The 22577-nt window shown below is 51.4% G+C and overlaps 1 protein-coding gene across 1 annotated transcript in view; it reads left to right on the top strand.

Moving 5' to 3' along the window:
- POU2F2 (POU class 2 homeobox 2) overlaps positions 1–22577 on the top strand; it is a 219699-nt gene that overhangs the window by 127619 nt on the left and 69503 nt on the right. Inside the window, exons 2-4 of the mRNA XM_069201381.1 lie at positions 7935–8006; positions 12558–12592; positions 15760–15816. Of these exons, the coding sequence (XP_069057482.1) occupies positions 7935–8006; positions 12558–12592; positions 15760–15816 (164 nt within the window). The remainder of the gene's footprint in view (positions 1–7934; positions 8007–12557; positions 12593–15759; positions 15817–22577) is intronic.

The raw sequence follows: 22577 nt of genomic DNA, 5'->3' as shown, positions 1-22577 counted from the left end.
CACCTCATTTGGTCCAGTTTAACACTCAAATACAGCAATAGACAACCGGAAAAGTGACCAGTGAAGCTTTTGAAGCCCCCCCCCCCTCCCCCCACCTCAGTAATGCACCACCGGGGCATGTGCAAAGGCGTTCGCTCATTCACATGGAACCACAACCCATGCCAGTGAGGTACATTCACTCTTACATAGCAAGAAGGTGAAATACGTGTCGGTGCAGTAGTTTACCACATAAGTGGCCTCGCAAACACCGGCCGTACCCCTAGGACACGTGCTTTAAGTGGGCAGGTACTGTCCGGTACTGAGTACCTGCACTTCGTTAGTATGAAAGGCAGAGTACCACCTGTAGTATATTTAATGGGAGAGTACCATCACTTCTCACAAGTAAACAGTCACTCTAAAGAGTGAGTCCCTAGGCTTTTATCTTTCATTTAAAGCGCTGCCCAGGACACATGGGGTATCCGGCTTTAAACATTACTTGCAATGAGCGCCTCCCAGAGACTGAGCTCTGACGACAGCAAAAGGGGGACTCACCACCCTGAGGTTTATCGTTAATGCAATAATGAAACCAGTTGTTCCAAAAAGTGTGAGGGGGTAAGGTTTCAGTCACACATGACACAGTATACTTTTAAAGCACTAAAAATAGTCTTTAGGCGCTATGCCTGTCTCCGTGAATTGTACATCTCTTCTCCCAGACTGTCCAGCCATGATCTAAAAATAGTACTATTTTGGTAGCATGGGAGGTTTTTCATTTTCCGCTTTAATGCACTAAAGTGCATTCACTGGAAGTCGCAGAACATTTGTAAAACTTCACTGACTTCAAAATGTTATTTTTTTTTTAATTGTGAATAAATGTAAGGAAATTATAAAACATACAAAAATCTATATTAATTATTCTATGTCTGCCTTATGAAGGGCTGGATTAAAAGGTAATTAGTTATCTCATCTTTTAGAATCAGCAATGCTCTCTGTCTAGAACAAAATACTTTAGACCGCGAGCGGATCACAAACCAATCAACTCTGGAGGGTTAACGGCCTGCTCCAGCTTTGGAAAAAATAAAAAATAATTCTACCAGTTGGTAAATCAAACAAGTCCTTTCTGTTTCTTTTTATACAGTATCCTGTACTCGGTGAAGTCTCTTTGTAACAACTCATACTCTGGTACTGGTTGGCACTTCACAATACAGCGCAAACTACACATAGGGGTTGCGGCGCTATAAAAACGTTGTATTGTGCTTTGGTTGTTAAATACCAAAGATGTTGATCCAGAAGCAGGCAGGGTCCACCTGGGGCCAAAGTAAGGAGTGAGGGGAGTTAAGGAATATGGGGATTGACAAGCCGGGCAGTGGTCTCGCGAGAAGCAACAAAGAGGGTCCACGCGGGCCTCCAACCGGAGTAGACAATAAGTTATGCCAAGCCAGGAGTACAGTGGTGATTCCTATGTGCACTGGTATCCCTCCATCCTGCAGAGACCATACTGACTGCAACTTAATAATGACATTGGGGTTCAGAGAACAAACATGGCACCTAAGTCCAGTGGCGGCCAGCAATTTTAAGAGGGAGGGGGGCGGGCGGGATGCACACTCACTCTCATTCATTCACGCATGCACGCACAATCCATTCACAACACTTATCAACATTCAAACATACACGAACGCACCAAACATTCATTTAAAAAACACACATACACACTTACCTTCTGTTCGGAGGTCCCAAGAGGGTTGGGACTGCTGCCTTACCTCATTGGCTTACCCTGGGTCAGCCAATGAGGGAAGGCAGCAGTCCCAACTTCGTCACAGAGTGGGGTGGGGTCAGTGAGACTTCTGACCCCACCCCACTCTGTGACGAGGTGTCACTGACACTCGTCCTGGGCGCTTCAGGGCTTAAACCTGAAGCCCCCAGGTCGGAGTCAATGGGTGACGCTTCCCCTCGGCACCGAGGGGGAGGGCCTCGAGGCACCTTTGCTGAGCCGAGGCGGTCACGCCCATAGGAGCTGAGTTCAGCTCAGGCAGCCAGTGCATGTCTGCTCCTGGCTGCCTGACCTGAACATGAAGAGTGTCTCTCAGGCTGACCTTTCCTCGACCTGACAGACACTCTTCATGAGGGGTAAAAGGTGGGGAGGGGGGCCCTCCACCCTAAAGGATGGGCCGCACCTGCCTAAGTCTCTATGGACCAGAACACCTCTCAGTGTAAAGGACACTGCTCCATAAGGAAAGCCTCTCTCAGCTTCAATTAGCCTTAAAGGCTTCTGTTTGTGCCCTGACTTCTGAGACCTGCCAGAGAAGCGCTGGACACTACAGCGCAACGCAAAAGTGTAAAGTTGTGAGGGACACTTAAAGCGTAGGCATCGATTGAGATCTTTAGCGCCAAGTAGCGAGAGATTAAAATGCAAGACACTTTGTTAACGTACGTTGAATCGTTATTATGTGTCTCTGATTTCACTAGTTGCCAGCACCTTATTATACGGGTTTACTATGCGCTATATACCGCTCAATGGTTTTAACCAATACCGCACTTTATAGTATGGCATATTCAGTCCGAACTGCACAAAGTTTTAATGATCGTGAGAAATCACGCAATAAATTTACGGGCACATTTATAAATAAGTCCCTAGCGCCACCTTGCGCCACATTTGCGGCATATATTTTGACCAAACGTGGCATTAAGGTGGCATTTTCCACGCGCCATATTTACCAAGTAGTGAAATGCTTGCCTTGCGCCACTTTGTAAACCCATGTGCCACATTATACCTGCGCCAGGCATAATGTATGCAAGGGCGGGGGCTTTCCCCTGTTAGGGATTAGGGGGGCTGAAAAAATGGCGCAAGGCAATCTATGAGATTTCCTTGCATCATTTATTTTCAGCAGATTTAATGCCTGCTCAGAGCAGGCGTTAAAAGGCGGCACGCCATTCTGTAGAATGGGCCCCTTTGTTCTCTGCAGGAGTAGGGCCCACATTTTGCCACTACTCCTGCAGAGTACATCAATAGTGTTACATGAAATTACACTATTGCCGGCTACATAGCACAGTTGTTGTGGGCGGAACATTTCCCATTACACATTTCTAGCAGGCATTATCTTCACGGCACAGTATTCTTGGTGAGCATTATTTCTTGCAGCACAGTGTTTCTTGTGTACCTGATTTCACGGCACATCTTTCTTTATGGGCATTATTTTCCTTAAGGGGATTATTTTTCAGAGCACAGTTGTTATGGGCGGAATAGTTCCCATTGCACATTTCTAGTGGGCATTATCTTCACAGCACAGTATTGTTGGTGAGCATTATTTGTTGCAGCACAGTGTTTCTTTTGTACCTGATTTCACGGCACATCTTTCTTTATGGGCATTATTTCCCTTAAGGGGATTATTTTTCACAGCATAGTTGTTGTGGGTGGAATAGTTCTCATTGCACATGGCTAGCCGGCATCATCTACATGGCACAGTGTTCTTGGGCTGTGATTACAAAGGCCCAAGGATGGTATCCGGCATGCATTGTGCCTGATAATCTATGAGCGGGGGGGGGGGTCAGAATAGCCCTTTCCTTGGACCGTAAGTGTGTTTTGTTATTAATGCTGCGCCTGCTGTGCGCTTGTTTAGGTTTCTTGTTAATTTAATGTTGTTGCTTGTCTGCTTACACTTGCTTGTTTATCTACGCAGAGTTTTGTATTCATTTAACCTGTTTCTTTTGTGCCCCTTTGGTTGTTCTACAGTGGTTTGTGTCAGTGGTTGTGTAAAGTTTTCTTGAATCTGTGTGAGTTTATTTTCTTACCCCTGTGAATGCACGTCGCAGGTGTTTTTGTTACGTGTCCACGTGTCTGTTAGTTTCTGGAAGGCTTGTTTATTTCTGCCTGGGTGTTTGTTTTGGCTGTGTTTTGTTTATTTTTTCGTTATTTTCCGCACTGCCTGTTCGTGCCGCTCTCTCCCTCCCCCTGGGCGGGTGTTTTGTTTCCGTCTGGGCATCACTGGTGCCCGGCAGCTGTGCGGGTTGTTCGCCTTCTTTCCTGGTTTGTTCTGGACAGTTTTCAAGAGGGTGCTCACCGTGCAGAGTACACGTCCCACTCCCCCAGGAAGGAGAGGGGAGGCCACGGAAGGGGAAGTGGTGGCCACAGGTGTGGTGAGGGCAGCATCTCCTGGCTCACCTGCGTGGTGGGCACTCAGTGTGAGTGATGTGGTGCTTCCTCGTCACTGTTTCCAAGCCTCGACTTCCTCTGGTGTCTTGGGGTGTCACCACCTGTAAAGCCAGGATGAGGCCGCCCTCATGGGCCACCTCTCACCGGTGACATCTGAAGCCTAAAACCGAGAGGAGACAAGGGGGTGGTAAGGGCAAGCCGGAGGTGTCAAACTGCCCAGCATAGTCAGCACCCCTGGCGCCAACTTATGTCAACCTGAGGAGAATGTATCACTGTCACGCCAGGAGACTACTTCCATCAGCATTTACCATCATCTCATAGGCAGACACACTTCCGGTCACCTGTAGGCGCATTCCATCATGCTATGAGGCATCCTCAGCCGGCCCAAAAGACACCTTCCCTAACCCAAGGAGGCATCTTCTCTAGCTCCTAGAGGCCACCTCCATCATCTCACAGGCAGACACACTTCCGGTCACCAGCAGGCGCATTCCATCATGCTATGAGGCATCCTCAGCCGGCCCAAAAGACACCTTCCCTAACCCAAGGAGGCATCTTCTCTAGCTCAGAGAGGCCACCTCCATCATCTCATAGGCAGACACACTTCCGGTCACCAGCAGGCGCATTCCATCATTCTATGAGGCATCCTCAGCCGGCCCAAGAGGCACCTTCCTTTACCCAAGGAGGCATCTTCTCTAGCTCCTAGAGGCCACCTCCATCATCTCATAGGCAGACACACTTCCGGTCACCTGTAGGCGCATTCCATGAGGAACCTTCGTTGGCCCAATGGGCACCTTCCCTAACCCAAGGAGGCATCTTTCCTAGCTCCAAGAGACATGTTCTTTCAATGTTTAGTACTTTCACCAACTCTGTGAGCATCTGCTCATCTGTCAAGGCTCATCTTCCAGCTTCACTGGGAAATGACTTGCACGCGAAAGGACAGTGTCTCATTTTAAGGGCACCTTCCATAGTCTCTCGAAGAACCTCCTGTGGTGTATTGTGCGCCTTCCATGGCCATATTCAGTTTTAGAGGCCCTTTGGGCACCTACCATAATGCCCTTTGGTGTCTGAGTCCATTATTGCTTCAAACATCTTTCATTCTCCCCAGATCCTTCGTTGTCTCAGTAGAACCTGTTGCAGACGTGATGTCACCATGACGTCACACTATGTTTTATGGTAATTCTATGTTTCACTGCTGATGACACCAAAGAACACAATATTTTACTGCTGAGGATATCACGGGATGGCAGGTCGTACTGCTATTTACGTCACACATGTTTAATGTGGGTTACACTATGACGTCATCACTGTGTATTGCTGTCTTTTCTTTACTCCGCATGTGGTGAAGTTCTATCAATTCTCAACAAAATATAACACGCGGGATACTGCACAACTGAGAAACAATATACATTTGGCAAAATATGCGCAGAAATTGTGTATAAACCTCAGTTTTTTCGGCGCAATTTCACAAAAGTGCACCGAGGCCCCTCTGTCAATCGTGGCCCGAGGTGTATGAAAACTCACAATTTTACTCCAAAATCCAAGCTCTCTGAAAATGTACTTACAGGGTTTTTGCATTGGTGACGGGTTGTGGGTGTATGACGCATGTATGTGTGGAACCGGACTAAACACTCCGCGTTGTTGTCAGAATAAAAGGTGTGAGCCCTTTATTTCTCCAAAATGGCAGATGCCTGAGGTATGTCTCACGCACTGCACGTGTACAAAGGTTAACCAATCTCTCATCTCTCTCTGTCTCTCTCTCTCTCCCTCTCTCTCCCTCTATCTCTCTCTCTCTCTCTCTATCCCTGCCTCCGTTTGTCCCTCGTGCTCCTTCCCATGCCTGTTCTCCTCTCTCCATCACTCTTCGTGTTTCCTCTCTCTCTCCCATGCCTGCTCTCCCCTCTCCATCACTCCTCGTGTTTCCTCTCTCTCTCCCATGCCTGTTCTCCTCTCTCCATCACTCCTCGTGGTTCTCTCTCTCCCTCCCATGCCTGCTCTCCCCTCTCCATCACTCCTCGTGTTTCCTCTCTCTCCCTCCCATGCCTGCTCTCCTCTCTCCATCACTCCTCGTGGTTCTCTCTCTCTCTCCCATGCCTGCTCTCCCCTCTCCATCACTCCTCGTGATTCCTCTCTCCCTCTCTCCCATGCCTGTTCTCCCCTCTCCATCACTCTTCGTGTTTCCTCTCTCTCTCCCATGCCTGCTCTCCCCTCTCCATCACTCCTCGTGTTTCCTCTCTCTCTCCCATGCCTGCTCTCCCCTCTCCATCACTCCTCGTGTTTCCTCTCTCTCTCTCCCTCCCATGCCTGCTCTCCTCTCTCCATCACTCCTCGTGGTTCTCTCTCTCTCTCCCATGCCTGCTCTCCCCTCTCCATCACTCCTCGTGTTTCCTCTCTCTCCCTCCCATGCCTGCTCTCCTCTCTCCATCACTCCTCGTGGTTCTCTCTCTCTCTCCCATGCCTGCTCTCCCCTCTCCATCACTCCTCGTGATTCCTCTCTCCCTCTCTCCCATGCCTGTTCTCCCCTCTCCATCACTCTTCGTGTTTCCTCTCTCTCTCCCATGCCTGCTCTCCCCTCTCCATCACTCCTCGTGTTTCCTCTCTCTCTCCCATGCCTGCTCTCCCCTCTCCATCACTCCTCGTGTTTCCTCTCTCTCTCTCCCTCCCATGCCTGCTCTCCTCTCTCCATCACTCCTCGTGGTTCTCTCTCTCTCTCCCATGCCTGCTCTCCCCTCTCCATCACTCCTCGTGTTTCCTCTCTCCCTCTCTCCCATGCCTGTTCTCCTCTCTCCATCACTCCTCGTGGTTCTCTCTCTCCCTCCCATGCCTGCTCTCCCCTCTCCATCACTCCTCGTGTTTCCTCTCCCTCTCTCCCATGCCTGTTCTCCCCTCTCCATCACTCCTCGTGTTTCCTCTCTCTCTCTCTCCCATGCCTGTTCTCCCCTCTCCATCACTCCTCGTGTTTCCTCTCTCTCTCTCCCATGCCTGTTCTCCCCTCTCCATCACTCCTCGTGTTTCCCCCCTCTCTCTCTCTCTCTGTCCCTCATGTTCCCTCCCATGCCTGCTCTCCCCTCTCCATCACTCCTCGTGATTCTCTCTCTCTCCCCCATGCCTTCTCTCCTCTCTCCATCACTCCTCCTGGTTCTCTCTCCCCCATGCCTGGTCTCCTCTCTCCATCACTGCTCGTGTTTCTCTCTCTCTCCCCCATGCCTTCTCTCCTCTCTCCATCACTCCTCGTGGTTCTCTCTCTCTCTCCCATGCCTGTTCTCCCCTCTCCATCACTCCTCGTGTTTCCTCTCTCCCATGCCTGTTCTCCTCTCTCCATCACTCCCCGTGGTTCTCTCTCTCCCTCCCATGCCTGCTCTCCCCTCTCCATCACTCCTCGTGTTTCCTCTCTCTCTCTCCCATGCCTGTTCTCCCCTCTCCATCACTCCTCGTGTTTCCTCTCTCTCTCTCCCATGCCTGTTCTCCCCTCTCCATCACTCCTCGTGTTTCCCCCCTCTCTCTCTCTCTCTGTCCCTCATGTTCCCTCCCATGCCTGCTCTCCCCTCTCCATCACTCCTCGTGATTCTCTCTCTCTCCCCCATGCCTTCTCTCCTCTCTCCATCACTCCTCCTGGTTCTCTCTCCCCCATGCCTGGTCTCCTCTCTCCATCACTGCTCGTGTTTCCCCTCTCTCTCTCTCTCATGCTCCCTCCCATGCCTGCTGTCCTCTCTCCATCACTCCTCGTGTTTCTCTCGCTCTCTCGCTCTCTCTCTCTCATGCTCCCTCCCATGTCTGCTCCACCCTCTCCATCATTCTTCTTCTGCTGCAGAAATTAGAATGTCGAAGCCGGGGGAGGTAGAGAAGGTGACGTCAGACGCAGACTCCCCGCTGGACCACACAGGTGAGCTCAACGGGGGGCGGGCACTTCCGGGAAGAGCTCTCCTGTCCTCGTGGTGTGCTGTCTCTTATTCGGCATTACATCCTTTGACCCATAGTGACGTCACACATCCTATGACACACAGTGACATCACACATCCTATGACCAACAGTGACATCACACATCTATGACCACAGTGACGTCACACATCCGGTGACCCACAGTGACGTCACACATCCTATGACCCAGAGTGACATCACGTGACTGCTCCCTCCGCACACTTGTCCGCTCAGCAGCCCCTCCTTCACATCTGCAGAGGGGGGGCCACGAGGACAGAGCAGGACAGGTAAACATGGCTGATCCTGGAGTCCAGAGTGATGTCCGTCCCCGGCGCTGCCTTCATGGCCTTGAGATCAGGGGAGCCAGGGCAGCGCTCGGTGCACCAAAGGGCAGGCCAGGGGTACCAGGTGGTATCAGCTACGCAGTGGTGGGCACTTTCAGATAATAAAAACAATGTCAGCAGTGTTAAAACAAAGTAGTGTGCTGGGCCACTGAGTAACAGCAGACAGAGACGTGCAAGGGGCGGACTCCGCACAGCCGAGTGTCAGTGACATTCCCTTTGTGCATCTGACCCTGTGCACGAGGCGCACAGCTGGTTGTACGGCAGGACGTCAAGGACACAAGTATTGTGGGGCTAAAATGTCGAGGCCTAAATACTGCGTACCAAGATGTTGTGCAGGGAAGTGTGCACAGGGAAGTGTGCATTTACAGCCCTTAACTCCACATGTGTCCCGCCAAGGCACATAGATGTGAAGTTATGCATTAAACCTACACTTACCCACATGTACTTAAACCTTCACAAGATTGTGATGCTTGGTGTCTAGGCCTCACCATCTTGGCACCATAACATCCCGGTGGGATGCCATGCCCGCTCGGCCACACATGGTTATATAGGACCAGCTTCGATGTGGGCACGAACATTGAGGGCTTCTTGGCACCAGGTGCCCCCCCCCCCCCCGGATCTGAGACAGCTGGAGCCGGGACTGGCAGCGGCAGGGGCGGCCCCTCAGCAGTCTCTGACACTATTCTGTGACATCAGCAACGCCAAAGCCTGTCGGTCGGGAGTCAAGCTGAGCTCCGCGTCTCCGTATCAAACGCAGGGACTTGTTTAATCAACTGCTGCTTTGATGTTTGTGCTGCATTTAACATGAATCAGAAATGTGGACGCAAATCGCATTTAAATTTGTATTTAAGTATTATAACAACAGAACCGGAAGAGTTACTGCAAACTTTCTAAAAAGTAAATATTTGAGCTTGAACTGGGGACCACCTGGTACATTGATTTTATCTTATGCTCTGTTTTATTGAGATATGTTATTGGGGGAACTTTCCAGCGGCAATCAGGGGTTACTGGGCTCAAACTGTAACTATCAGAGCCTTTTACTACTGTGTGTACTGGGGCCTTGTGTTACTACTGAGCCAGCAAGAGAGCACCAAGTGCAACCCTTTAGCTCCTAACTCTCTCTCCAAGCACTCCAAGAATTACTCAGGGAGTGCTGTGGGGTAGAGACTTGGAACTCAATGAGCGAGACAGCATCTTTACTTAGAAAGGGGTTTACTTTGCACACAACACAATATGGTACATACATGTCAGATGACAATGCTGTGGTACTTAACCAGTGACCGAACTCTTACAGTAGGGGGCGCAGTCGGTACTGAGTAACATTGCTCCTGTAGAACAGGAATCCGTATATATAGTGCCACCCCAAGCATGTTGTCCTCACGGGTGGAAGGAACAATGGGGGATACTTTTTTACCCGCCCACCCCTCCTACAGGATATCGATCGAGTGGGGCGTAACGCAGCCCAAAAAGTTGTCCCTGCAGTGTCCCGTCTTTCCACTTAACTCAAGTTTTAGCATCTGGCTGATGTTCAGTGCCCACTGGCGTGCCACCCATACAGCCCATGGACACAGACAGGTGGCAACAGATACCAACCATACTGAGGGAGGAAGGGACTCCAGCCCAGACTAAGGGAACCACCTCCTGACCTGTCCAGACCTGGGCTCCCCTGACACCAGCCCAAACTAAGGGAACCACCTCCTGACCTGTCCAGACCCAGGTCCTCTTGACTCCAGCCCAGACTAAGGGAACCACCTCCTGACCTGTCCAGACTCAGGACCTCCTGACTCCAGCCCAGACTAAGGGAACCACCTCCTGACCTGTCCAGACCTGGGCTCCCCTGACTCCAGCCCAGACTAAGGGAACCACCTCCTGACCTGTCCAGACCTGGGCTCCCCTGACTCCAGCCCAGACTAAGGGAACCCCCTCCTGACCCGCTCAGATCTGGGCTCCCCTGACACCAGCCCAGACTAAGGGAACCACCTCCTGACCTTCTCAGACTAAGGGAACCACCTACTGACCTGCTCAGACCTGGGCTCCCCTGACTCCAGCCCAGACTAATTGAACCATCTCCTGACCTGTCCAGATCTGGGCTCTCCTGACTCCAGCCCAGACTAAGGGAACCACCTCCTGACCTGTCCAGACCTGGGCTCCCCTGACACCAGCCCAGAGTAAGGGAACCACCGCTTGACCTGTCCAGATCTGGGCTCCCCTGACTCCAGCCCAGACTAAAGGAACCACCTCCTGACCTGTCCAGACCTGGGCTCCCCTGACACCAGCCCAAACTAAGGGAACCACCTCCTGTCCTGTCCAGAACTGGGCTCCCCTGACTCCAGCCCAGAGTAAGGGAACCACCTCCTGACCTATCCAGACCTGGGCTCCCCTGACTCCAGCCGTAGTAAGGGAACCACCTCCTGACTTATCCAGACCTGGGCTCCCCTGACACCACCCAAACTAAGGGAACCACCTCCTGACCTGCTCAGACCTGGGCTCCCCTGACACCAGCCAAGACTAAGGGAACCACCTCCCGACCTGTCCAGACCTGGGCTCCCCTGACTCCAGCCCAGACTAAGGGAACCACCTCCTGACCTGTCCAGACCTGGGCTCCCCTGACACCAGCCCAAACTAAGGGAACCACCTCCTGACCCGTCCAGACCCAGGACCTCCTGACTCCAGCCCAGACTAAGGGAACCCCCTCCTGACCTGTCCAGACCCAGGACCTCCTGACTCCAGCCCAGACTAAGGGAACCACCTCCTGACCTGTCCAGACCTGGGCTCCCCTGACACCAGCCCAGACTAAGGGAACCACATCCTGACCTGTCCAGACCTGGGCTTCCCTGACCCCAGCCCGGACTAAGGGAACTACCTCCTGACCTGCTCAGACCTGGGCTCCCCTGACACCAGCCAAGACTAAGGGAACCACCTCCCGACCTGTCCAGACCTGGGCTCCCCTGACTCCAGCCCAGACTAAGGGAACCACCTCCTGACCTGTCCAGACCTGGGCTCCCCTGACACCAGCCCAAACTAAGGGAACCACCTCCTGACCCGTCCAGACCCAGGACCTCCTGACTCCAGCCCAGACTAAGGGAACCCCATCCTGACCTGTCCAGACCCAGGACCTCCTGACTCCAGCCCAGACTAAGGGAACCACCTCCTGACCTGTCCAGACCTGGGCTCCCCTGACTCCAGCCCAGGCTAAGGGAACCACCTCCTGACCTGTCCAGACTTGGGCTCCCCTGACTCCAGCCCAGAGTAAGGGAACCCCCTCCTGACCTGCTCAGATCTGGGCTCCCCTGACACCAGCCCAGACTAAGGGAACCACCTCCTGACCTTCTCAGACTAAGGGAACCACCTACTGACCTGCTCAGACCTGGGCTCCCCTGACTCCAGCCCAGACTAATTGAACCATCTCCTGACCTGTACAGATCCGGGCACTCCTGACTCAAGCCCAGACTAAGGGAACCACCTCCTGACCTGTCCAGACCTGGGCTCCCCTGACACCAGCCCAAACTAAGGGGACCACCTCCTGACCTGCTCAGACCTGGGCTCCCCTGATTCCAGCCCAGACTAAGGGAACCACCTCCTGACATGCTCAGACCTGACCTCCTGACCTGCTCAGACCTGGGCTCCACTGACACCAGCCCAGACTAAGGGAACCACCTCTTGACCTGTCAGGACCTTGGCTCCCCTGACTCCAGCCCAGACTAAGGGAACCATATCCTGACATGTCCAGACCTGGGCTCCCCTGACACCAGCCCAAACTAAGGGGACCACCTCCTGACCTGCTCACACCTGGGCTCCCCTGACTTCAGCCCAGACTAAGGGAACCACCTCCTGGCCTGCTCTGTCTGGGCTGGTGTGAGGGGAGTCCAGGTCTGGACAGGTCAGAAGGTGATTCCCTTAGTCTGGGTTGGAGTCAGGGGAGCCCAGGTCTGAGCAGGTCAGGAGGTGGTCCCCTTAGTCTGGGCTGAAGTCAGGGGAATCACCTCTTGACCTGTCCAGACCTGGGCTCCCCTGACACCAACCTAGACTAAGGGAACTTCTGACTGTAGCACAGACCGAGGACTCCAGACATGTGCTTTGATACCGATGCAGGACATAGGCAGCCTTTCCCTTCTGGATGCTTACCCGTGCTTGTACTATTAAATAACACCTTCTTCTACTTATTCTTGCAGACACAGAACGGAATGGGCCGGATACGAACCACCAGGTGAGACCATGTTGACCCATCAGTTGATTTCATCCCTCATTCGTCTCACCACATTAGTCCTAGGACAGCTGATGAGATGAAGTGAGACAAAGGTGCATGTGGGGAAGGTGGAGTGTGCTAGACAGAGTGTGGTTGGAGACAAGGGGGCGGTGTTGGGAGTGTAGTGGAGGCCACGAGTTATAGAATGAGTGAAGTTGTGGCAGAATTAGAGGAGCACAGCATGGGAAGTGTGGTGGAAGGGGACTGAGAGATGTGGGGAGTGTGGGGGAGTTGGACTGAGAGATGTGAGAAGTGTGGTGGAAGTGAACGGAAAGATGTGGGGAGTGTGATGGAGGTGGACTGAGAGATGTAGGGACTACGGTGGAAATGGACTGGGAGATGTGGGGAGTGTGGTTTCGGTGGAGTGAGAGATGTAGAGAGTGTGATGGAGGTGGACTGAGAGATGCAGGGACTATGGTGGAAATGGACTGGGAGATGTGGGGAGTGTGGTGGCGTGGACTGAGAGAGGTGGGCAGTGTGGTGGAGGCGGACTGAGAGATGTGGGGAGTGTGGTGCAGGTGGATTGAGAGATGTGGGCAGTGTGGTGAAGATGGACTTAGAGATGTGGGTAGTGTGGTGAAAGTGGACTGGGAGATGTGGGGAGTGTGGTGGAGGTGGACTGAGAGATATGGGGAATGTGGAGGAGGTGGACTGAGAAATGTGGGGAGTGTGGTGGAGATGGACTGAGAGATGTGGGGAGTGTGGAGGAGGTGGATTGAGAGATGTGGGCAGTGTGGTGAAGGTAGACTTAGAGATGTGGGGAGTGTGGTGGAGGTGGGCTCAGTGATGTAGAGAGTGTGGTGGAGGTGGACTAAGAGATGTGGGGAGTGTGGTGGAGGTGGACTGAGAGATGTGAGGAGTGTGGTGAAAGTGGACTGAGAGAGGTGGGGAGTGTGGTGGAGGTGGACCCAGAAATGTGGGGAGTATGGTGGAGGTGGACTGAGAGATGTGGGAAGTGTGATGGAGGTGAACTTAGAGATGCAAGGAGTGTGGTGGAGGTGGACTGAGAGATGTGGGAAGTGTGATGGAGGTGAATTTAGAGATGCAAGGAGTGTGGTGTAGGTGGACTGAGAGATGTGGGCAGTGCGGTGAAGGTGAACTGAGAGATCTGGGCAGTGTAGTGAAGGTGGACTGAGAGATGTGGGCAGTGTAATGAAGGTGGACTGAGAGATGTAGGGAGTGTGGGGGAGTTGGACTGAGAGATGTGAGAAGTGTGGTGGAAGTGAACGGAGAGAGGTAGGGAGTATGATGGAGGTGGACTGAGAAATGTGGGGAGTGTGATGGAGGTGGGCCCAGAGATGTGGAGAGTGTGGTGGAGGTAGACTAAGAGATGTGGGCAGTGTGGTGGAGGTGAACTGAGAGATTTGGGCAGTGTGGTGAAGGTGGAGTGAGAGTTGTGGGGAGTGCTGTGGAGGTGGACTGAGAGATGTAGGGAGTGTAGTGGAGGTGGACTGAGATATGCAGTGGATGTAGTGAAGGTTGACTAAGAGATGTGAGGAGTGTGGTGGAGGTGGACTGAGAGATGTGGGGAGTGTGGTGAAGTTTGACTGAGCTATGTAGGGAGTGTGGTGGAGGTGAACTGAGAGATGTGGAGGTGGACTAAGAGATTTGGGGAGTGTGGTAGAATTGGAGTGAGAGATGTGGGGAGTGTTGTGGAGGTGGACTCAGAGGTGTGGGGAGTGTGGTGGAGGTAGACCCAGAGATGTGGGGAGTGTGGTGGAGGTGGACTCAGAGATGTATGGAGTGTGGTGGAGGTGGACTGAGATGTGGGGAGTGTGGCGGAGGTGGACTGAGATATGCGGGGGATGTAGTGGAGGTGGACTGAGAGATGTGAGGAGTGTGGTGGAGGTGGACTGAGAGATGTGGAAAGTGTGGTGTACGTGGAGTGAGAGATGTTGGAAGTGTTGCGGAGGTGGACTAAGAGATGTAGGGAGTGTGGTGGAGGTGGACTGAGGGATGTGGGGAGTGTGGTGAAGTGGACTGAGAGATGTGGGAAGTGAGGTGGGGGTGGACTTCGAGACAGAAGAGAGTTTAGTGTAAGTGGAATGAGAGATGGGCAGTGCATGAGGTGGTATGAAAGGTGGGAAAGGAGGCAATTGAGTGGGAGATTGAGAGTAAGTAGAGAAAAGGAGGTTGTGATTGAGTGATTGCTACTGTTTTGGTGATGGAGTGTGACATGGAAGGATTGTGGTGGTGGCTGAGTGCAAGACGTAGGCAGAGTGGTGGAGGGAGTGAGGCAGGCTGCGACATGTCGGGCTTGTGGTGGAGGGAGATTAACAAATGGAGAGAATGTAGTGGGTGGAGCAAGAGATAGGGAGGGTGTAGAGAAGATGAAGAGTTTGATAGGTGATAGAGGGGGTGCGGTTGGGGCAGAGCGATTGATTTAGGAATTGTTGTGGAGGTGGAGTGAGACAAGAGGGAGTGTGGTAGAAACATAGTTAGAGATTGATATAGTGTAGGGTGCGAACTGAGAGGTGGAGCTGAGAGACCAGTAGAGTAGATGAGGGAGAGAATGTGGGTGAGCTAATTGTCATGGAGTGAATATGCTGAAGATGGAGTGAATGTTGTAGACATACTGATAGATGAAGAGAGTATGGTGGGAGATGATGAAAGGGAGTGAGTGATGGCGAGAGAGACCAGTGGCGTGGGAGACGGCGAGATTATGGGGAATATTGAGTGTGTGATGTACTGAGTGTGTTAAAGATGGAGGGAGAGATGGAGAATGTGTGGAAGGTGGAGGAAGAGATGGGGTGTAAAGCGATGGAGGATGAGATGGAAGGAATGTAGCTGTGGGGGGTGGAGTATTGGAGGAGGGATGAGAGGTGAGAGATAGGAATGGGTGGAGGGAGTAGAGCATGTGATAAGTGGATACAGCTTAAAGATGCAGTAAGTGAAGAGTGGAAGCTGGGTAGAACATATAGAGACAGCAAGAATTGTGAAGGGTGAAGATGGACTGTACGGAAAGATGGTCATTCTGGAGTAGATGTAGCGAGAAGTAAGCGAAGCATAGAATGTGGAGAGCCAATGGGAGGGCAGGTTGCATCCCACAGTCTCTCACACAGCCTATCCATTCACCCTGTGTAAAGACCACCCTGTGACCTGACCACACCTTGTCATCTCCTTTCCAGAGCCAGCAGAGTAGGAGTTCTCCATTCTCCCGATCACCCAGTGGCCAAAACCCAAAGGTAAGGCACTTCGAATATCACTAACTTTAATCTCAGGAACCAGTTCATTTGGAAGGGGCAGGAAGGCAAACTGAAAGTAAGTGAAATGAAAGAGTGAAGAGAAATACTAAAGACTTGTTGAACAGTTATAGCAAGACATGCCAAACTACATATGAAGTAAGAACTGAAATCCCTCTTTTTCAGAACGGATCACAAGGGTATAATCCCTGCTGCCATTCGAACTTGTTCACCCTTTCTAGGTGTTTGCTTTGCATCCTGGGACTTGTAGTCCTGTGTATTCCTTTACAAAATAAACACTAGGAGTCTCAGAATGTAAAGCAAAAATCTGGCCTGGAAGAACTACTCATGCAGGGACCTGGGAAACTTGAGAGCTCTGAGGCATGTGGCAGGAAGTTGTGAGAAAGTTATGAGAGTGGATAGTGATATAATCACTAGGAAGAGAGGTGTGTGTGTGTTTTTGCTGACCTAAAGAGAGGGAGGAAGATGAAGTAGGGTCTCAGAAGATATAGAGTAATGGGGCCTAAGTCAACATAAATTGCATGATATGAAGGTGAGGGAGAGAAAGGGGGGTGAGAGTATGAAAAGGAGACCGTGCAAGGAGGAAATGTTGATGAATAGGAAGAAGGATGAATGATGGAAAGGAGACCAAGAGAAGGTGGTTGATAAAGAGAGGAATGGGCAAAGGCTGGTGCAAAGAGTATTAGATGAATGCCTGAACTGGTACCAGTAGGAGGCATCTTATCGCCTGTACAAGCAGCAAACGTGGCGCCCTTGCCAGAAGGGGTGGTACGATCTTTTCAGTGGATGACAGAGGTAGAAGTAGCAGGTAAGGGGAAGTAAGATGAGCAGTAGAGGGAGTAAAACTAGGGAAAGGGACGAGTGAGGCAGAGTAGGGTGACAGGAGGATGGACACTGTGTAAGGACGGCGAAGGTAAAAGACGAGGGTGGCAGTACAGAAGAAGGCGAAACAAGGCCCCTGTATGAATATTCACACATTCATCCAGATGCACACTCCTCTCTCTGGATTCAGCCCCTGGTCTGAGGACCTTTGTGTGTGACAGGCACCCCACTTATGCCTTACAAAGGAAGCTTGCACTGCTACTTCTGCCATGCTGAATCTGTTCTGCAGGGAAGGGATGCTTGCTCTATGCTGCTTTTTTGAGAGGGAAGCTAGTTTTGCTTCTTTCATGCTGTACCTGCTCAGCAAAGAGCCACACTGTGCAGTGCTACAGCCTGATATACACTTGTCCTTTGAGGAAGAAGCTTGCACTGCTGCTGCCTAAGGTCTACTTGCTTTCCGAGAGAGGGAAGTTGGCACTCCCCTGCCCATCTGCACCTGCTCTGTGAAAGAAGGCCATTTTACTGATGTTGTCCCATCTACACCTGGGCTGTAAGGAAGAGAAGCTTGCAGAGGACCATGGCTGGTCCAGTTGTACCTATTCAGCAAGGAAGGGAAGCTTGCAGGGCACTGTGGCTGGTCCAGTTGTACCTATTCAGCAAAGAAGGGAAGCTTGCAGGGCACTGTGGCTGTTCAAGTTGTACATATTCAGTAAGTAAGGGAAGTTTACAGGGCACTGTGGCTGGTCCAGTTGTACCTATTCAGTAAGGAAGGGAAGCTCGCAGGGCACTGTGGCTGGCTGAGTTGTACCTATTCAGTAAGTAAGGGAAGGTTGCAGGGCACTGTGGCTGGTCCAGTTGTACCTATTCAGTAAGTAAAGGAAGCTTGCAGGGCACTGTGGCTGGTCCAGTTGTACCTATTCAGTAAGTAAAGGAAGCTTGCAGGGCACTGTGGCTGGTCCAGTTGTACCTATTCAGTAAGTAAAGGAAGCTTGCAGGGCACTGTGGCTGGTCCAGTTGTACCTATTCAGTAAGGAAGGGAAGCTTGCAGGGCACTGTGGCTGGTCGAGTTCTACCTATTCAGTAAGGAAGGGAAGCTTGCAGGGCACTGTGGCTGGTCCAGTTGTACCTATTCAGCAAGAAAGGGAAGCTTGCAGGGCACTGAGGCTGGTCGAGTTCTACCTATTCAGTAAGGAAGGGAAGCTTGCAGGGCACTGTGGCTGGTCCAGTTGTACCTATTCAGCAAGGGAGGGAAGCTTGCAGGGCACTGTGGCTGGTCCAGTTGTACCTATTCAGTAAGTAAGGGAAGCTTGTAGGGCACTGTGGCTGTTCAAGTTGTACATATTCAGTAAGTAAGGGAGGCTTACAGGGCACTGTGGCTGGTCCAGTTGTACCTATTCAGTAAGGAAGGGAAGCTTGCAGGGCACTGTGGCTGGTCCAGTTGTATCTATTCAGTAATTAGTGGAAGCTTGCCGGGCTGGTCCAGTTGTACCTATTCAGTAAGGAAGGGAAGCTCGCAGGGCACTGTGGCTGGCTGAGTTGTACCTATTCAGTAAGTAAGGGAAGGTTGCAGGGCACTGTGGCTGGTCGAGTTCTACCTATTCAGTAAGGAAGGGAAGCCTGCAGGGCACTGTGGCTGGTCCAGTTGTACCTATTCAGCAAGAAAGGGAAGCTTGCAGGGCACTGAGGCTGTTCCAGTTGTACCTATTCAGCAAGGAAGGGAAGCTTGCAGGGCACTGTGGCTGGTCCAGTTGTACCTATTCGGCAAGGAAGGGAAGCTTGCAGGGCACTGTGGCTGGTCCAGTTGTACCTATTCAGTAAGGAAGGGAAGCTTGCAGGGCACTGTGGGTGGTCCAGTTGTACCTATTCGGCAAGGAAGGCAAGCTTTCAGGGCACTGTGGCTGGTCCAGTTGTACCTATTCAGTAAGTAAGGGAAGCTTGCAGGGCACTGTAGCTGGTCGAGTTGCACCTATTCAGTAAGGTAGGGAAGCTTGCAGGGCACCGTGGCTGGTCCAGTTGTATATTCAGCAAGGAAGGGAAGCTTGTAGGGCACTGTGGCTGGTCCAGTTGTACCTATTCAGCAGGTCCAGTTGTACCTATTTAGCAAGTAAGGGAAGCTTGCAGGCCACTGTGGCTGGTGCAGTTGTACCTATTGAGTAAGGAAGGGAAGCTTGCATAGCACTGTGGCTGTTCCAGGTGTACCTATTCAGCAAGGAATGGAAGCTTGCAGGGCACTGTGGGTGGTGCAGTTGTACCTATTCAGCAAAGAAGGGAAGCTTGCAGGGCACTGTGGCTGGTGCAGTTGTACCTATTCAGTAAGGAAGGGAAGCTTGCACAATTGCAACTTGTGTTGTACCTGTTCTCTGTGTGTGGTAGAATCATTTGTCTCTCGTCCTGCTGCTGTCACCTGACCTATATCGTTTGCGACAGAGAAAGTTGCTCCTATATTGTCCTTGTGGCATTTGTGTTCTGTTTTAGTAAAGCTTTGGACACACCTTTACACAAGGCAAAATCCAAAATGGCTGTCTTTGGCAATGCCTGTCTGACATCTTTATGTGAAGGGAAGAGTGAACCTTCCCAAAAGAGGTGAGCCGGGCTTGCTTCTGGTTCACATGTCAAATGGATAGTTTTGGAAGTAGAACACTTAGTAAGACCATAAAACAGCTGCCATGTGAACCATATGACTTCTTCAGCCAATATTCTGTCTTTTTATTGAAAGCTACTTTTCAAACTGGGGCATAATGTTTGAAAACAAAGCTGCAAGACCCAGCATGCATTGCGCTGCTGGCTGAAACGCAAGTACTGGGTGGACTTGTCATAGAGCCACGCGGCAGCCTAACAAAATAACAAATACAATTATGTTCTGATTTGCTGCACTATTGGCTTGCAGGAAGCCATGGGTTAAGGAGATGGACTTTCGCCTGCAGATAGGACATCAAACTGGCAGTGGGCCAACATACACACTCCCCTAAAAACAACAGGGCCCTTAGAACCCAGAACAACGTCAGACCACACGGGGCGGGTACTTCAGTGGCAGGACATCCGAAAAGTTGGGTTGACCTTCAGTGCTGGGAACTCCAGGGTGTATATTAAGACTATCTGGCCTATTTTGAGTTAGTTCCTCATTGTCTGCTTCTTTCTATCTTGTTGAAGTCTTCTTAAATTGTGCTGACTAGGGCCGAAGTGAACTTAGTTCTGTAAATGTGATCTTCAGACTTTAGACAGGTTCTCATTTCTCGCTTTCACTGGTGTCTCACCATTCTCCAGTGTAATGTTTCTTTGTTGTTGGTGGTGAATCTCACTTGCGGGTGGGATCAATTTTTTTGCGACCGTAACCTGCAGATTCCCCTTGTTGTGTCAAGGCGCTATATCCCATAACAAGATAACTGGGTGGTCATCACGCATGACATGAAAACACTTCCCATATAGGCTCAAAACAAAAGCTACAACCTGCCCACCATGCACCCTACAATGTGTACCAGCTGCACGTGTGGGCCACGTAGGGGTAGTAAGCGCTATACAAATGCTACAATACAACACATTGAGATAGGTATTGAGGCCTGAAGCATAGCCTCACCCAACCCCACAGCTCGGACACTGGACACCACGTACTGTCAGACATGCTTGGTATATATTACAGCTGGTGACGAGGGACTTATAAGGCTACAGGAAGTTGGTTGCGGTTCACTTTTGTTGCGACCGCACCTAGTTGTCCTACATTCTGGACGGCCTGCCCATACACGGCTGCGGCTTTGCCCTGTTTGAAGATTGTGCCACAGGAGTCAGAGTGGGAGAGAGCCACCTTGGAGGTCCTTAAGAAACCAAAACACCGGTGCGCTCTCCCCTGTGTCCTGACAGCACACACTTCACAAGGGTGGGGTTGTCCGAGGAAGTGTCCTGTTTTCATGAACTTCAAGAGATGTTACACGACCCTGGTGTGCCAGCAATGGGGCTTTTTCACTCGTAAGCTGATCCCCCAGATGAAAGGTCCTTTCAGGGGCTCCTTGTGAGGCTGCACCCCACTTCTAGCAGTCACCCCATCCCCCCTGCTGACCCCTCCTCTGGCTGTGTCTGATGTGATCACACCCCGGGTCCTTGGCTGGTTGCCTTGATATTGGCTCCTGCCTGTTGGGGAAGCTGACTCAGGCGTTTCCGCCTGAGGGGAATTCCCTGGCGGATAGCTTTTGGGGTGCCACGGCAAACAGGAAACCAGGCCTGCGAGATTTACCGACGTGTCAGCGGCGCGCTCGGCCCACAACCACTTCCTGCGGCGGTGCACGGGGAGCACGTCACGGGCAGGCCTCGCCCCCCACATTCTCTTTTATCACGTTCAGGCTTCTTCACTGTGGCTTTCCATTTCTCCTTTCTTTATCTTGTAATCATGTTTCCTACTCTCTTTTTCATTCTCTTTCACTGTTTTCACCATTCTCTCTCATTTTCTTTGTATTTCCGCCTCCCAATGTGAGAAGTTGGGGGCATATTTTCAAGTTTTTGGTGCAGGGCATGTGTTGTATCTACAAGATACTGCGCACTCCTGTCCCCCCCCGTGCTGGCGCTCATGGGCTCCCATGCACCAACAACGCAGGCAACCGTGCACTGTGGTGCCAGTGTGTCTGCGTTGCAGGGATGATTGCTTTTGTGCAGGAAGGGTCACCTTCTTGCACAAAAACCATCACAAGGCGTTTCCCTCTTTCTGTGCGTGTGCTGCAGAACGCAGCACACACAGAAAGAGGAAAAAACGAGGAGAGATAAAGGTATTTCTCCTCGTTACGCCTCCCCTGGGGAGGCGTATGGGTTTGACGCATTCCCCGGTTTGCAGATCATTGTAAATCTGGGGCAGCATCAAAATCCATGGGTGTTGCGTGGGAAAACCCACCTCAGTGCCCATGGCACACCTCCCTAGTGCAGAGTAAGGCAACACAGCGCTGCCCTGCCTTACTCCACAGCTATGAGGCCATGAAAAGCCATGCTAAGTGCCTTTGAGTGGACTCATAGATATGGGTCTGCACTCTGCACAGCTGGGGCGTCGGAGAAGTGATGCTCCAGCAACACACGGGGCTTGTAAATATGCCACCTGGTTCAAAGCGCTCAAGGCACAGATTTATGGAAACACATTTCACCAAAGAAAAACGATGCAAAAGTCACGCAAAGCAAAGCATCGGTATTTAATGACCACTGCAATAGGTATCCTGCGTTGGAGTGGCGCCTATTCCGACTGCAATAATTGCTTTGCATTGTTTTGCATCATTTTGCGTCACAGGGGCATAACTGGGTGTCAAAGTGCCAACACCCATAGGACTAGATTTAAGAAAAGTGGCGCTGCATCCAGTGCCCCTTAGCACCCCTCCAATGCTCCATGTGTGCGCTGTATCTAAGATACGTGCACCATGGCGGAAGTTAGGGAATTAGTGTCAACATTTTTTACGCTAATTCGGAGCTTTGCAGGATCAGCGTCAAAAATGTTGGCGTGAATCCTGCAAAGCCCATTGAGGCCCATTAGGAATACTGGTGTGCCTCCTTTTAACACCTGCTCTGAGCTGGCATTAAAAGTGCCCAAACAAATGACACAAACAAATCCCTTAGATTTCTTTGCGCCATTTTTCGTACCCCTTAACAGGGAAACCCCCCCTTTGCATACATTATGCATGGCACATGCATGATGTCACGCAAAGGGTTACAAAGTGGCGCAATGCATGCATTGCGCCACTTTGTAAATTTGGCGCTGGGGGAGAAGGCCACCTTAGTGCCCTCTTAGTGTAAAAAAATGACACTAAGGCAGCGCTGAAGTGTCTTGAAGCCCTCTTAAATCTGGGCCATAGTCTCGGATGCAAAGCCCGATCTTGTGGGAGAGCCAGACTGCCTTTGTCTCCTTGACGCTGGTGCTAAGAAGGAGAAATTGTGTCATTTCTTAAAACAAAGTATGC

The sequence above is a fragment of the Pleurodeles waltl genome, chromosome 7 (assembly GCF_031143425.1).
Source record: "Pleurodeles waltl isolate 20211129_DDA chromosome 7, aPleWal1.hap1.20221129, whole genome shotgun sequence".
NCBI lineage: Eukaryota > Metazoa > Chordata > Amphibia > Caudata > Salamandridae > Pleurodeles > Pleurodeles waltl.
The sequence above is the reverse complement of the archived record's forward strand: the minus strand, read 5'-3'. Positions and strand labels throughout refer to the sequence as shown.